This window comes from Cyanistes caeruleus, chromosome 2 (assembly GCF_971803275.1).
Source record: "Cyanistes caeruleus chromosome 2, bCyaCae1.hap1.1, whole genome shotgun sequence".
NCBI classification, from domain to species: Eukaryota; Metazoa; Chordata; class Aves; order Passeriformes; family Paridae; genus Cyanistes; species Cyanistes caeruleus.
The window spans coordinates 109,298,595-109,312,838 of NC_141702.1; the positions used below are offsets into that span (position 1 = coordinate 109,298,595).

At 50.4% G+C, this 14,244-nt stretch overlaps 1 protein-coding gene and 1 long non-coding RNA gene across 4 annotated transcripts in view; one reads left to right on the plus strand and one right to left on the minus strand.

Annotated features, from left to right (window-relative positions):
- Positions 1-5,805: 5,805 nt before the first annotated feature.
- LOC147655113 (uncharacterized) lies at positions 5,806-8,785 on the minus strand. The gene is made up of 3 exons (XR_015281483.1): positions 7,938-8,785; positions 7,383-7,543; positions 5,806-5,928 (listed from the first exon to the last, which is right to left on the minus strand). It is a non-coding gene; the product is annotated as an uncharacterized LOC147655113 (long non-coding RNA).
- A 1,141-nt stretch (positions 8,786-9,926) lies between these two features.
- The window catches only part of LOC111944117 (TOG array regulator of axonemal microtubules protein 2-like), a 49,932-nt gene continuing 45,614 nt past the window's right edge, over positions 9,927-14,244 (plus strand). Inside the window, exons 1-2 of one of the 3 annotated variants that reach the window (XM_086871487.1) lie at positions 9,927-10,208; positions 11,392-11,600. In XM_086871487.1, coding sequence (XP_086727613.1) covers positions 10,169-10,208; positions 11,392-11,600 — 249 coding nt within the window. In that variant the 5' untranslated portion in view covers positions 9,927-10,168. The remainder of the gene's footprint in view (positions 10,209-11,391; positions 11,601-14,244) is intronic. The other 2 variants (XM_086871507.1, XM_086871498.1) reach the window with 2 other exon arrangements.

A 14,244-nucleotide genomic window follows, 5' to 3' on the forward strand; every position in this document is an offset into this window, starting at 1 on the left:
CTCCATTCCGGACTCCGGGAAAAATCCGGTCCGGGTTTTCCAAATTACCGACTCCATTCCGGACTCCGGGAAAAATCCGGTCCGGGTTTTCCAGGTTGCCGACTCCATTCCAAACTCCGGAAAAATCCGGTCCGGGTTTTCCAGGTTGCCGACTCCATTCCGGCCTCCGGGAAAAATCCGGTCCGGGTTTTCCAGGTTGCCGACTCCATTCCGGCCTCCGGGAAAAATCCGGTCCGGGTTTTCCAGGTTGCCGACTCCATTCCGGACTGCGGGAAAAATCCGGTCCGGGTTTTCCAAATTACCGACTCCGTTCCGGACTCCGGGAAAAATCCGGTCCGGGTTTTCCAGGTTGCCGACTCCATTCCAAACTCCGGAAAAATCCGGTCCGGGTTTTCCAGGTTGCCGACTCCATTCCGGCCTCCGGGAAAAATCCGGTCCGGGTTTTCCAGGTTGCCGACTCCATTCCGGACTCCAGGAAAAATCCGGTCCGGGTTTTCCAAATTACCGACTCCATTCCGGAGTGCGGGAAAAATCCGGTCCGGGTTTTCCAGGTTGCCGACTCCATTCCGGACTGCGGGAAAAATCCGGTCCGGGTTTTCCAGGTTGCCGACTCCATTCCGGACTCCGGGAAAAATCCGGTCCTGATTTTCCAAATTACCGACTCCATTCCGGCCTCCGGGAAAAATCCGGTCCGGGTTTTCCAAATTACCGACTCTATTCCGACCTCCGGGAAAAATCCGGTCCGGGTTTTCCGGGTTGCCGACTCCATTCCGGCCTCCGGGAAAAATCCGGTCCGGGTTTTCCAAATTGCCGACTCCATTCCGGACTCCAGGAAAAATCCGGTCCGGGTTTTGCAGGTTGCCGACTCCATTCCGGACTCCGGGAAAAATCCGGTCCGGGTTTTCCAGGTTGCCGACTCCATTCCGGACTCCGGGAAAAATCCGGTCCGGGTTTTCCAAATTACCGACTCCATTCCGGACTCCGGGAAAAATCCGGTCCGGGTTTTCCAGATTGCCGACTCCATTCCGGACTGCGGGAAAAATCCGGTCCGGGTTTTCCAAATTACCAACTCCATTCCGGACTGCGGGAAAAGTCCGGTCCGGGTTTTCCGGGTTGCCGACTCCATTCCGGACTCCGGGAAAAATCCGGTCCGGGTTTTCCAGGTTGCCGACTCCATTCCGGACTCCGGGGGAAAAATCCGGTCCGGGTTTTCCAGGTTGCCGACTCCATTCCGGACTCTGGGAAAAATCCGGTCCGGGTTTTCCAGGTTGCCGACTCCATTCCAGCCTCCGGGAAAAATCCGGTCCGGGTTTTCCAAATTACCGACTCCATTCCGGACTCCGGGAAAAATCCGGTCCGGGTTTTCCAAAGTACCGACTCCATTCCGGACACCGGGAAAAATCCGGTCCTGGTTTTCCGGGTTGCCGACTCCATTCCGGACTCCGGGAAAAATCCGGTCCGGGTTTTCCAAATTACCGACTCCATTCCGGACTCCGGGAAAAATCCGGTCCAGGTTTTCCAGGTTGCCGACTCCATTCCGGACTGCGGGAAAAATCCGGTCCGGGTTTTCCAATTTACCGACTCCATTCCGGCCTCCAGGAAAAATCCGGTCCGGGTTTTCCAGGTTGCCGACTCCATTCCGGCCTCCGGGAAAAATCCGGTCCGGGTTTTCCGGGTTGCCGACTCCATTCCAAACTCCGGGAAAAATCCGGTCCGGGTTTTCCAAATTACCGACTCCATTCCGGACTCCGGGAAAAATCCGGTCCGGGTTTTCCAAACTGCCGACTCCATTCCGGACTCCGGAAAAATCCGGTCCGGGTTTTCCAGGTTGCCGACTCCATTCCAAACTCCAGGAAAAATCCGGTCCGGGTTTTCCAAATTACCGACTCCATTCCGGCCTCCGGGAAAAATCCGGTCCGGGTTTTGCAGGTTGCCGACTCCATTCCGGACTCCGGGAGAAATCCGGTCCGGGTTTTCCAGGTTGCCGACTCCATTCCGGACTCCGGGAAAAATCCGGTCCGGGTTTTCCGGTTTGCCGACTCCATTCCGGACTCCGGGAAAAATCCGGTCCGGGTTTTCCAAATTACCGACTCCATTCCGGACTCCGGGAAAAATCCGGTCCGGGTTTTCCAGGTTGCCGACTCCATTCCAAACTCCGGAAAAATCCGGTCCGGGTTTTCCAGGTTGCCGACTCCATTCCGGCCTCCGGGAAAAATCCGGTCCGGGTTTTCCAGGTTGCCGACTCCATTCCGGCCTCCGGGAAAAATCCGGTCCGGGTTTTCCAGGTTGCCGACTCCATTCCGGACTGCGGGAAAAATCCGGTCCGGGTTTTCCAAATTACCGACTCCGTTCCGGACTCCGGGAAAAATCCGGTCCGGGTTTTCCAGGTTGCCGACTCCATTCCAAACTCCGGAAAAATCCGGTCCGGGTTTTCCAGGTTGCCGACTCCATTCCGGCCTCCGGGAAAAATCCGGTCCGGGTTTTCCAGGTTGCCGACTCCATTCCGGACTCCGGGAAAAATCCGGTCCGGGTTTTCCAAATTACCGACTCCATTCCGGAGTGCGGGAAAAATCCGGTCCGGGTTTTCCAGGTTGCCGACTCCATTCCGGACTGCGGGAAAAATCCGGTCCGGGTTTTCCAGGTTGCCGACTCCATTCCGGACTCCGGGAAAAATCCGGTCCTGATTTTCCAAATTACCGACTCCATTCCGGCCTCCGGGAAAAATCCGGTCCGGGTTTTCCAAATTACCGACTCTATTCCGACCTCCGGGAAAAATCCGGTCCGGGTTTTCCGGGTTGCCGACTCCATTCCGGCCTCCGGGAAAAATCCGGTCCGGGTTTTCCAAATTGCCGACTCCATTCCGGACTCCAGGAAAAATCCGGTCCGGGTTTTGCAGGTTGCCGACTCCATTCCGGACTCCGGGAAAAATCCGGTCCGGGTTTTCCATGTTGCCGACTCCATTCCGGACTCCGGGAAAAATCCGGTCCGGGTTTTCCAAATTACCGACTCCATTCCGGACTCCGGGAAAAATCCGGTCCGGGTTTTCCAGATTGCCGACTCCATTCCGGACTGCGGGAAAAATCCGGTCCGGGTTTTCCAAATTACCAACTCCATTCCGGACTGCGGGAAAAGTCCGGTCCGGGTTTTCCGGGTTGCCGACTCCATTCCGGACTCCGGGAAAAATCCGGTCCGGGTTTTCCAGGTTGCCGACTCCATTCCGGACTCCGGGGGAAAAATCCGGTCCGGGTTTTCCAGGTTGCCGACTCCATTCCGGACTCTGGGAAAAATCCGGTCCGGGTTTTCCAGGTTGCCGACTCCATTCCAGCCTCCGGGAAAAATCCGGTCCGGGTTTTCCAAATTACCGACTCCATTCCGGACTCCGGGAAAAATCCGGTCCGGGTTTTCCAAAGTACCGACTCCATTCCGGACACCGGGAAAAATCCGGTCCTGGTTTTCCGGGTTGCCGACTCCATTCCGGACTCCGGGAAAAATCCGGTCCGGGTTTTCCAAATTACCGACTCCATTCCGGACTCCGGGAAAAATCCGGTCCAGGTTTTCCAGGTTGCCGACTCCATTCCGGACTCTGGGAAAAATCCGGTCCGGGTTTTCCAGGTTGCCGACTCCATTCCGGACTCCGGGAAAAATCCGGTCCAGGTTTTCCAGGTTGCCGACTCCATTCCGGACTCTGGGAAAAATCCGGTCCGGGTTTTCCAGGTTGCCGACTCCATTCCGGCCTCCGGGAAAAATCCGGTCCAGGTTTTCCAGGTTGCCGACTCCATTCCGGACTCCGGGAAAAATCCGGTCCGGGTTTTCCAGGTTGCCGTCTCCATTCCGGACTCCGGGAAAAATCCGGTCCGGGTTTTCCAGGTTGCCCACTCAATTCTGGACTCCGGGAAAAATCCGGTCCGGGTTTTCCAGGTTGCCGACTCCATTCCGGACTCCGGGAAAAATCCGGTCCGGGTTTTCCAAATTACCGACTCCATTCCGGACTCCGGGAAAAATCCGGTCCGGGTTTTCCAGATTGCCGACTCCATTCCGGACTCCGGGAAAAATCCGGTCCGGGTTTTCCAAATTACCAACTCCATTCCGGACTGCGGGAAAAGTCCGGTCCGGGTTTTCCGGGTTGCCGACTCCATTCCGGACTCCGGGAAAAATCCGGTCCGGGTTTTCCAGGTTGCCGACTCCATTCCGGACTCCGGGAAAAATCCGGTCCGGGTTTTGCAGGTTGCCGACTCCATTCCGGACTCCGGGAAAAATCCGGTCCGGGTTTTCCAGGTTGCCGACTCCATTCCGGCCTCCGGGAAAAATCCGGTCCGGGTTTTCCAAATTACCGACTCCATTCCGGACTCCGGGAAAAATCCGGTCCTGGTTTTCCGGGTTGCCGACTCCATTCCGGACTCTGGGAAAAATCCGGTCCGGGTTTTCCAAATTATCGACTCCATTCCGGACTCTGGGAAAAATCCGGTCCGGGTTTTCCAGGTTGCCGACTCCATTCCGGCCTCCGGGAAAAATCCGGTCCGGGTTTTCCAGGTTGCCGACTCCATTCCGGCCTCCGGGAAAAATCCGGTCCGGGTTTTCCAGGTTGCCGACTCCATTCCGGACTCCAGGAAAAATCCGGTTCGGGTTTTCCAGGTTGCCGACTCCATTCCGGACTCCAGGAAAAATCCGGTCCGGGTTTTCCAAATTACCGACTCCATTCCGGACTCCGGGAAAAATCCGGTCCGGGTTTCCCGGGTTGCCGACTCCATTCCGGCCTCCGGGAAAAATCCGGTCCGGGTTTTCCGGGTTGCCGACTCCATTCCGGACTCCGGGAAAAATCCGGTCCGAGTTTTCCAAGTTGCCGACTCCATTCCGGACTCCGGGAAAAATCCGGTCCGGGTTTTCCAAGTTGCCGACTCCATTCCGGACTCCGGGAAAAATCCGGTCCGGGTTTTCCAAATTACGGACTCCATTCCGGCCTCCGGGAAAAATCCGGTCCGGGTTTTCCAGGTTGCCGACTCCATTCCGGCCTCCGGGAAAAATCCGGTCCGGGTCTTCCAAATTACCAACTCCATTCCGGACTCTGGGAAAAATCCGGTCCGGGTTTTCCAGGTTGCCGACTCCATTCCGGACTCCGGAAAAATCCGGTCCGGGTTTTCCGGGTTGCTGACTCCATTCCGGCCTCCGGGAAAAATCCGGTCCGGGTTTTCTAGGTTGCCGACTCCATTCCGGACTCCGGGAAAAATCCGGTCCGGGTTTTCCAAATTACCGACTCCATTCCGGACTCCGGGAAAAATCCGGTCCGGGTTTCCCGGGTTGCCGACTCCATTCCGGACTCCAGGAAAAATCCGGTCCGGGTTTTCCAGGTTGCCGACTCCATTCCGGACTCCAGGAAAAATCCGGTCCGGGTTTTCCAGGTTGCCGACTCCATTCCGACCTCCGGGAAAAATCCGGTCCGGGTTTTCCGGGTTGCCGACTCCATTCCGGACTCCGGGAAAAATCCGGTCCGGGTTTTCCAGGTTGCCGACTCCATTCCGGACTCCAGGGAAAATCCGGTCCGGGTTTTCCAAATTACCGACTCCATTCCGGACTCCGGAAAAAATCCGTTCCGGGTTTTCCAGGTTGCCGACTCCATTCCGGACTGCGGGAAAAATCCGGTCCGGGTTTTCCAGGTTGCCGACTCCATTCCGGACTGCGGGATAAATCCCGTCCGGGTTTTCCGGGTTGCCGACTCCATTCCGGACTGCGGGAAAAATCCGTTCCGGGTTTTCTAGGTTGCCGACTCCATTCAGGACTCCGGGAAAAATCCAGTCCGGGCTTTTCAAATTTCTTTCTTGGCAAAATGTCACTTCTGTGTCAAAATTCTTAAGGTCATTTGAGGACAGACATGCCCTGTACCAACCTCCTTCTTCAGAGTCATCATCTTCACTTCTCCTGCTGGGTGTGGACCTTGAGAAAACGGAAGACAAAAGAACAGATGAGGAGGAAGAAAGAGAAAGGAGGGAATGCGTGTAGCATGAAAGGAGGCAACCCTTCTTAGCATGGTCACTCTGATGAAGGAGGAAATGCAACACAGAAACTAAACAAGTTGCAAAGATGATTCATTGTCCTTAAGCTCTCAGTTGCTGGAGTCAGACAGAGCTGGCCAAGCTCCGGCTGAAACACAGCAGTCATTCTTCAACTTGCATCCTAACCCCCCAATTCTGCTGTCTCTCCTTTTGGAGCCAAGTGGCTCCTACAGCCCCTCTGAAGCAGCAAGAGCTGCTGAGCTGAGACACGAGTCTCTATGGAGGGCAGCTCCTTTTGTACTGCTGCAAAGCTTGACTTTGCCTGTTTGTGCCTTACACTGGTGACAGTCTCGTGCTCCATGTGGTCAGAGCACTGCTGTCTCCTGAGAATTATATTACACCTCCTTGCTCTTTCAAGACAAAACAGGCTTTTTCACACATAGCATCTATGGAAGGATATTCAGATGGCACTTTAAAAGTCCTACAGAAGATTTTCAATGTGAATGATAATTGGATGACCCCTCCTTTTTTGTTATCACTCAGACAAGCTTGACAGCTACATTTTCTCACACTTCTCCAAGCCAATATCTTTCCATCAGCTACAGTCCTGTACCTCTTCTCCAGCACCTCGCTCTTTTTGATCTGAAGCCCAGATTGAAATATTAAACATCAATTTGATTATACATCTATACCCCATAACATCTCTGGGATCTCATTTCACAGTCGAGGCCCAGCACAGAGAATTTGCACCTTAGGTTTACTTTGGGATCCCTTTTCTTTCAAACAGTTGGCAACACACAATGATCTCCAGAATCTGACAATTACATCAATGAAGTAATTGATTCCCAAAGCTAGTTTTCATCGCCCTTTTTTCTGTAACTCCCACTTAGTTCTGTGTTAGGGATTGTCAGTATATAAAAAAAAAATTATTTTAGAAGTGTTGGCACATGAACTATGGCACCTGACTTTAAAGCAATGAGCACTGGAATTTGCAGACACCTTAACAATTGCCAATATTTGCCCAAACATGTTAATGTGGCTGCAGATGTTGACAGTGAAGGATCACAGTATTCAAAGATCTGCAGCATCCAGACCCATGCAATACAGTTCCCAAATGACACCACAAACATTACAGAGGGAATCAACAGCCAGGTCCAGAAGAGGACCTGTCTTGAGGAGCCTTTCAGCCCTGCCTCCACTTCCCCACCACCACCTCTGCTCTTGGGCCATATGGTGCTGGGTTTGACATTGGGCTGGATCACCACAGATAGGGCCAAATGCTGAATACACAGAGGTTTGCCTAAATACATGGCAGAGCTGACTGTGCAAAATAACCTCACGAGATGGGAAGAGCGAGGTGAACAGCACACTGGAGCAGCAGACACCTTGGCTTACCTCATCTCCTGGGACTCTTGCACATCCAGCTGCAGAGAGCTTTGCAGAGACCCTGCAGCACTGCCAACATCGGGACTTACTGCCCTGCGTATCGGGGGGATCAAAGGCAGTCCCAGTGATTCCTTCTTCTTATCCCCTTCAGTGGGATACAGCAAGGAAGCCTTCAAAGAGTAGAGTACAATGCTCACATCAAGCATCCAGTCTTCTCCCCATTCATGCCTCGAGACATTTAGCCATGTTCTTCACTGGAACCTGGCAGGAGAACAGAAATCAGACTGATGGAACAGCCCAGCCCAGGATTGGGAATGCAAAGGGAAGTGCTGAGGGGGAACCCAGAAACCCTTCAAAGTCCTCTCCTGCTATTGTTATACACTGAAAATGTGAAGTCTGCACCACACACCCTTTGCAAAGACATCCTGAAGCTCAGTGTCCAGCTGAGCTCTTCCTTGGCTCAGCTGCTTCCCTGGGCTCACTTCACAGGGAAAGCTCTCCAAGCTCTGCCGGCAGCACAGCGACTGAAAATCTCCCACACAGGACATAGCTTGGTCTCCTTACCTTACACCTTTTTCCCTTTGACTTCAGCTCCTCTCTTTCTCTGGTGTCTTCATCGTAGCCACTGCCATTTTTCCCACTCTCCTTCTCAAAGCTGCACATTTCTCTTCTGTTGGAAGACTGAGAGTTTTTCCAGCTGGGAGGAAACAGAGTGGAGGGAAGGAGCATAGAAGGAGATCGCCAGAAAGATTTGGAAAAAATGAACCTACTCAGCCCTGCAAAGAAGAAACAAAAAATGTTACTGAGGCAGCAAAGCAAACTTAAAGCATCAGAAGCTCCATATTTTGTGGGAGAGACTCCTTGAAAACTCCTAAATAGCTGCACAAGTTGACATTTCCAGGCATGAAGACCCTTGAAGCACTCCAGAGGAAAAGCCCTGTCCCGCTTGCACAGAGCTCCCACAGGAACAGCCTGGCCTCTGGGCTGGCCTGGGACAGCAGGGAGCCCAGAGCCCTGGGCTTTGCAGCCATGGCTCAGCTGCACATGCAGCCTCCTGCTCCTGTCCCTGCCCCACAGCTGAGCAGCCCTACAGCTGCACGGGGCACTGGCAGCAGCACAGCTCATTGCAGGGGGCACATGCAGGGCAGAACTGTTCCCTGGGGATGAGCACAGGCTCTCTAGGCTGGCACAAGACCCTTCCTCCTGCCAGAGAGCAGCCCAGCTCCCCCCTCACCTGTGAGCGGCTGAGCCCTGCTCAGCCTTCGTCTTGTCCAAGAACTGTATCTGTCCTGTTTTAGGGCAAATCTGGGAGAGAACCTCCAAATGGGGTTCACCTAGAAAAGCAAATTCAAACAGCCCCTCCCCCCAACTGGTGCAGGAAAACACATTTCCTTGGAGAGAAGTGGAAAAAACTGTTTATTTAACAGAAATGGAATAAAATTAAACAATAAATCTTCTAGCTGTTCGATGAGATGGCAAATCCAGGAAAAAAAGTCCTTTTCGTGTGGTGTAGCTCAGCTTGCTCAGGTTCTTCTCAGTCTCTCCGACACCAGAAAGTGTCGAGGCCCAGGCCCTGGTGGGCCAAGGGTGTGAGATGCCGGGGTTTGTCTGGGTTTTTTTCAGTCTACAGCATGTTTGAACAGATCCAAGAATAAAGGGAAAAATAAAAAAATGCTTTTAGTATAGCTTTGAATTTTCAGGAACAGTCAAAATGAGAATTGTTTTGAGGCCGGTTTTGTAATGTTGGGTTTGGGTGTGTCTGCAGGAAAGCAAGCAGGAATAAAGCGCTGCCACAATGAAGGAGAACTCTGCATGGCCAATTTACACCCTACAGCTACAATGATCATATTGGCCCACTGAATACTGGGGGCATCTAATGCAGACTGCAAAGCTTCTTTGAACATATTGGAGAGCTGAGACTTGAAGAAATAGTTTAGCTGATGGAGAAAAAGGGATGAGACCCACTGGACCTTTGGCTCACAATTAGTTCTGCCAAATCAAGCATGATTAGTTTTAACTGCTCTGTGGGAGAGTATTTCAGAATGACCTGCCCCATGATATTTCCATTAAGGAGATTTTGAATTGTCAGGAACTGCCAAGATCAGAAAAGTTTTGAGGCAGATCATATTTTTGTCAGGTTTGGGCGTCTCTGCAATATGGAAAGCTGGGAATAAACCCCTGGAACAGTGAAGTGGAGCAAAAGTAGAACATTTGGGTGGTCATATTCCTCCCTCCAGATATTGGCCACCTGAATTCTGGCGTGATCTGCTGGGGAGTGCAAAGCTTCTTTTACTTGCAACTCCTGGTGCCATTGTTTGTGTCCCAGCACTTTGTTGGACGTGAAGAGAAATAAACAAAATCCCACACCAGCAAGCTGCAACCCAGAACTGAGTGAGAATTACAGAAATAAAGGCCTTGGAAAGTAGCTTAGGAAAGCATTTACTTCCTAGACAGTGTGAAGCCCTCCGGCCTGGCCTGGCTGGGCCCAGGGCTGGCTGTCCTTGGGAAGGGAAAGGGATGGAGTTGGGGTGGGGGTTTTGTAGCCATGGAAACAGAACCGTGGGCGAGCGCATCACAAAGGGGCAGCCACGAGCTGGGGTTGTGACGGTTGTGCTTGACACGGACACAGCGGCAGGAGACGCGTCTGGCTCTGCCTCTCTGTGCCGACTGCTGGCGATTGGAGTCACGAGACCTTGCTCTAGGGCTGGGTAGCAAGCTCCATTCGCTGTCTACGTGGAGACCGTTCTCAAGTTCAAACCCAGATACTTCTGCAAGGCAGAAGCACTGGTTCCACCATGAACTTCACTGGAAAAGGAAAGAGCATGGAAGGAAAAGGTGAGAATAGAAAGGAGCTGAAAGGTCTGAGCCAAATGGTAAAAAGTCCCACCAGATTTCAGGGAAAACTGGTCCATGGTGGTCAGTTCTGGCTCTGTAGGTGGCTGACAGATGATCCTGCAAGGATGCCCATGGCATCACAAAATTCTGTCATTAGTTTACTCTGCGTTCTCCTTTTTGATAGTAGCCAAATCATTCATCCTGTCAGCCAGGACAGGGACGGTGGCCACAGCTGACCACAAATTGGACATGGCCATGAGATGCAAGTCCTGTTTCATTCTTTGCCATGAATGTCGGATCTCGCAACAGATCAATTTCCTGTCTTTGCTCTGCTTGCTGATCGCATCTAACCCTGAGGACGCTATTACTGTGTTATAAGAACACCAGCAAGGGCTCATGCGGAGAAGTTTTGTGGTTTTCAGAAACTGCACTCACAGTTGTGTAGGGCTTTAATGGGTATTCACAGAAGGCCAACCTCAAGAAGGGATCTTTTTCACCTCTCATTTTTTGAGCAATCTACCTTTTCCATCTGACTTAATAAGTCAATATTATTCAGAAGAATTACATGCAGGCTAGTTACATGAGAAATAAAACTGAAGACAATTTCTCAATAGTTAAAAAAATCTCTCTAGCGTCTCATCAAAGAGATGTGTTGATGATAATGGTGGGAGTTCACCTATCTCACTTCTTCGAAGACTTTTGAGCATGCCTCAGCCTCACACAGAGGTGAGGGGGGATCTGGGCTGCTCTCTGGCAGGAGGAAGGGTCTTGTGCCAGCCTAGAGAGCCTGTGCTCATCCCCAGGGAACAGTTCTGCCCTGCATGTGCCCCCTGCAATGAGCTGTGCTGCTGCCAGTGCCCCGTGCAGCTGTAGGGCTGCTCAGCTGTGGGGCAGGGACAGGAGCAGGAGGCTGCATGTGCAGCTGAGCCATGGCTGCAAAGCCCAGGGCTCTGGGCTCCCTGCTGTCCCAGGCCAGCCCAGAGGCCAGGCTGTTCCTGTGGTTGCTCTGTGCAAGTGGTAGCAGGGTGTCCCCTGGCCTGCCTCAAGTGGCTGCAGGCAGGAACATGTTTCCCTGTGCAGCTATTTAGAAGTTTGCAGCAAGTCTGTCCCATGAAATATGGAGCTCCAGATGCATTAGGTTTGCACTGCAACCTGTGTTATATTTTGTGTCTCCACTTTACAGGCCTGACTGGCTACCCTCTTGCCAAGAGATTTTCTCTGGCAAATCCTTCTGTGCTCCTTCCCTCCAAGCCAATGCCCCTCATCCCAAGGAGCTCTTCCAAGCCAATGAAGAGCTGCATTGGAGAGCACGTTACTGGGAAAAGTGGCACTGGCAATGACAATGACAGTGGCAAAGAACAGGAGTCATGTTCAGAGGGAAAAGGACGTAAGGTAAGGAGACCAAGCTAAGTCATGTGTGGGAGATTTTCAGTTTCTGTGCTGTAGACAGAGCTCAGAGAGCTTTCCCTGTGGTGTGATCCCAGGGAAACTGCTGAGCCAAGGTAGAGCTCAGCTGGACCCTGCAGGTCAGGCTGTCTTTGCAATGGGTGTGTAGTGTAGACTTCATGTCCTCAGCATCTATCAAGAGCAGGAGAGGCCTTTGAAGGGTTTCTGGGCTATGCCATGGTTCCTCCTCTGTCTTGTGGCTGAGAGAACACTCAGAAGCAGTCAGAGCATGTAAAGTTGTCCACTCTGGCCAAGCAATCCTTCTACATTTAGTAACCTACGAGTATCTGTGAAGCATCTCTATGTCTGGGTGGTGTTTTGTCTCAGCTGGGTCTGGTTGGGATGTTTGCTGGAACAGGCAGTCCTGCACAGTCAGTTCCAGGTTGTCTCAGCTTTGGAGCTGTACAGCCATGGCCTTCTGCACAGTTGTCTGTGATGTTGTTTCTAGACTTCATCAGCTTCTGGGCAGCTGTGTGCTCTGGGGTGGCTTTGTCCATAGGGAAGGGGTGGGAGGTGGCCATGGGGAGTGTTGGGTTTAAAGCAAGATAAGCACCCTGACCCACTCCAGCAGTGGCTATCCCAGCCGCGCGGACCATATTCCACAGCATCAATGTGATGGACGACAAATATGGCGATTTATTACAGGGAAACTTAACATTTTATAGCCTGGGTTCACTGTGTTACTCCCATCTGCATACGTCACACCTAGGTGCTATTGGCTAATTGCAAGAGAACTTACTATCTTAGCAGAGAGGGGGTCTGCTAGCTTTCCGTTACATCCCGAGTTCTTCCGCAGCGCCAGGCCCTAACTACAACATATTTCCCCCCCTCTCTATGACTAACTAATTTGCTAAAATATAAGGTATATTAGTCTTTAAAATTCTAATGTTATTTTATATATGTATCTCTAAACACTTTATTTATTTATCTTTATTAAAAAGTTTTTAAAAGTAAATAGTATAAAATTGAGTAAAATATAAAATACATTATACTTAACTAAAAACTAAAAACTTATAAAATAGATAATACAGTTTTCATTAGTAAATATAAAGCACATGCAATGACTAAGTATATTTTTAAAGCATCTGTTGCTTTTTTATAAACTGAATGTTAACTTTTTCTAATCGGTTCTAAACAAAGGGCACAAGCTTATTCAAAATACATGGTCCAAAAATTAACACGAGTAAAATCATCATAACTGGTCCAATCAGGGTAGACACCAGGGTGGTTAGCCACGGAGCTTGATCGAACCAGGATTGGAACCAGTTTTGCTGAGCTTCTCTTTCTGCTTTTTGCTGAGACAGCCTGTCTCGTAGTTCTGCCATGGTGTCTCTCACTACTCTGGTGTGGTCAGCGTAGAAGCAGCATTCTTCTTTCAGGGCGATGCAGAGGCCTCCTTGCTGCATGAACAGAAGGTCAAGACCTCACTTTTTAGTCATCTGTAGCTAAAGCAGTCTCTGTTGTTGGGTCACGATGGCAGAGACACCTGTGGCAGCACCAGCTGCTTTCAGGTTAAGCAGCACTGCCATGGTTACACCTGTCACCACTTCTCTTTTCTGAAGTTGGGTGAGTCTCTCCACTTGCAGGCTCAACTCTTCATCCAGGTGGTATAGGACTCTGGGGATGATAACAGCTAATACACAAAAGTCAACAGAGGAGTTTAAACTTTGGGTATAAATGCAAGGGCTAGACTCTTAGATCATGGGTTCTCAGCCTGTACCACAAAATTGGGGCTCACTGATTCAGGTGTTATACCTATAAACAGCACAGTTACCATAAGCAGCTTACCATGTAAATGACACCATACTTGCAAACTCACAGCTAAAACTTTAACGTTAAATGAACTTTCAAAGATGCTTACACTACTTCTTAAAGAAAAATACTTATACTTTATACTAACATAACAATTACTACACAGGCTAAACATTTTACCTTAAACTATTATCTAACTACTTTTAATACACGTGCTCTGGTATATATGTAATCTAAGCGTGAAAACAATTTGCTAAAAGGATAAACACACAATTACAATTTGCTTTGTATATAGTTAGATGGAGTCTCTACACCTCTCAAATCTTCTACAGAATTTTTCCAACACGATTCAGTCCTGGAATGTTCACTGCTCCCGTGATGTCAGCTGGCAGCTGATCGGTGACTGAGGGTTTTGATGTTCAAGTTGTTTTTCAAACCCTTCTAAATCTTAAAACAAAGGATAACTGAAAAATTGGTAGAGACACAACATCATAATAACAACATAAAATTTCTGTTGGTAAACTGTGTAGTGTTCAGACACAACTGTGTCCTGGCAGCTCCACTTCTGATCCATGTCTGGAGCACCAAGGCTGTGTGATGATGTCTCTGTTCACTGGATCTCGTGTGTTCAGAGACAGACAGTCTGGTCAGATGGACAGGTGACCTTTCTGAACCTGCCAACAAAACACAGACACTTCTCTCCTTGAAGTTAATGAATTACACTAATCAAATTGCTTTTAGGGTATCAATTTCCCCCCTTTTCCTTAAAAAATAAAAATGAAATGTATTTCTGTTCAACATTAACACAAAACTTTATATACAATTAGTAAGAACTTAT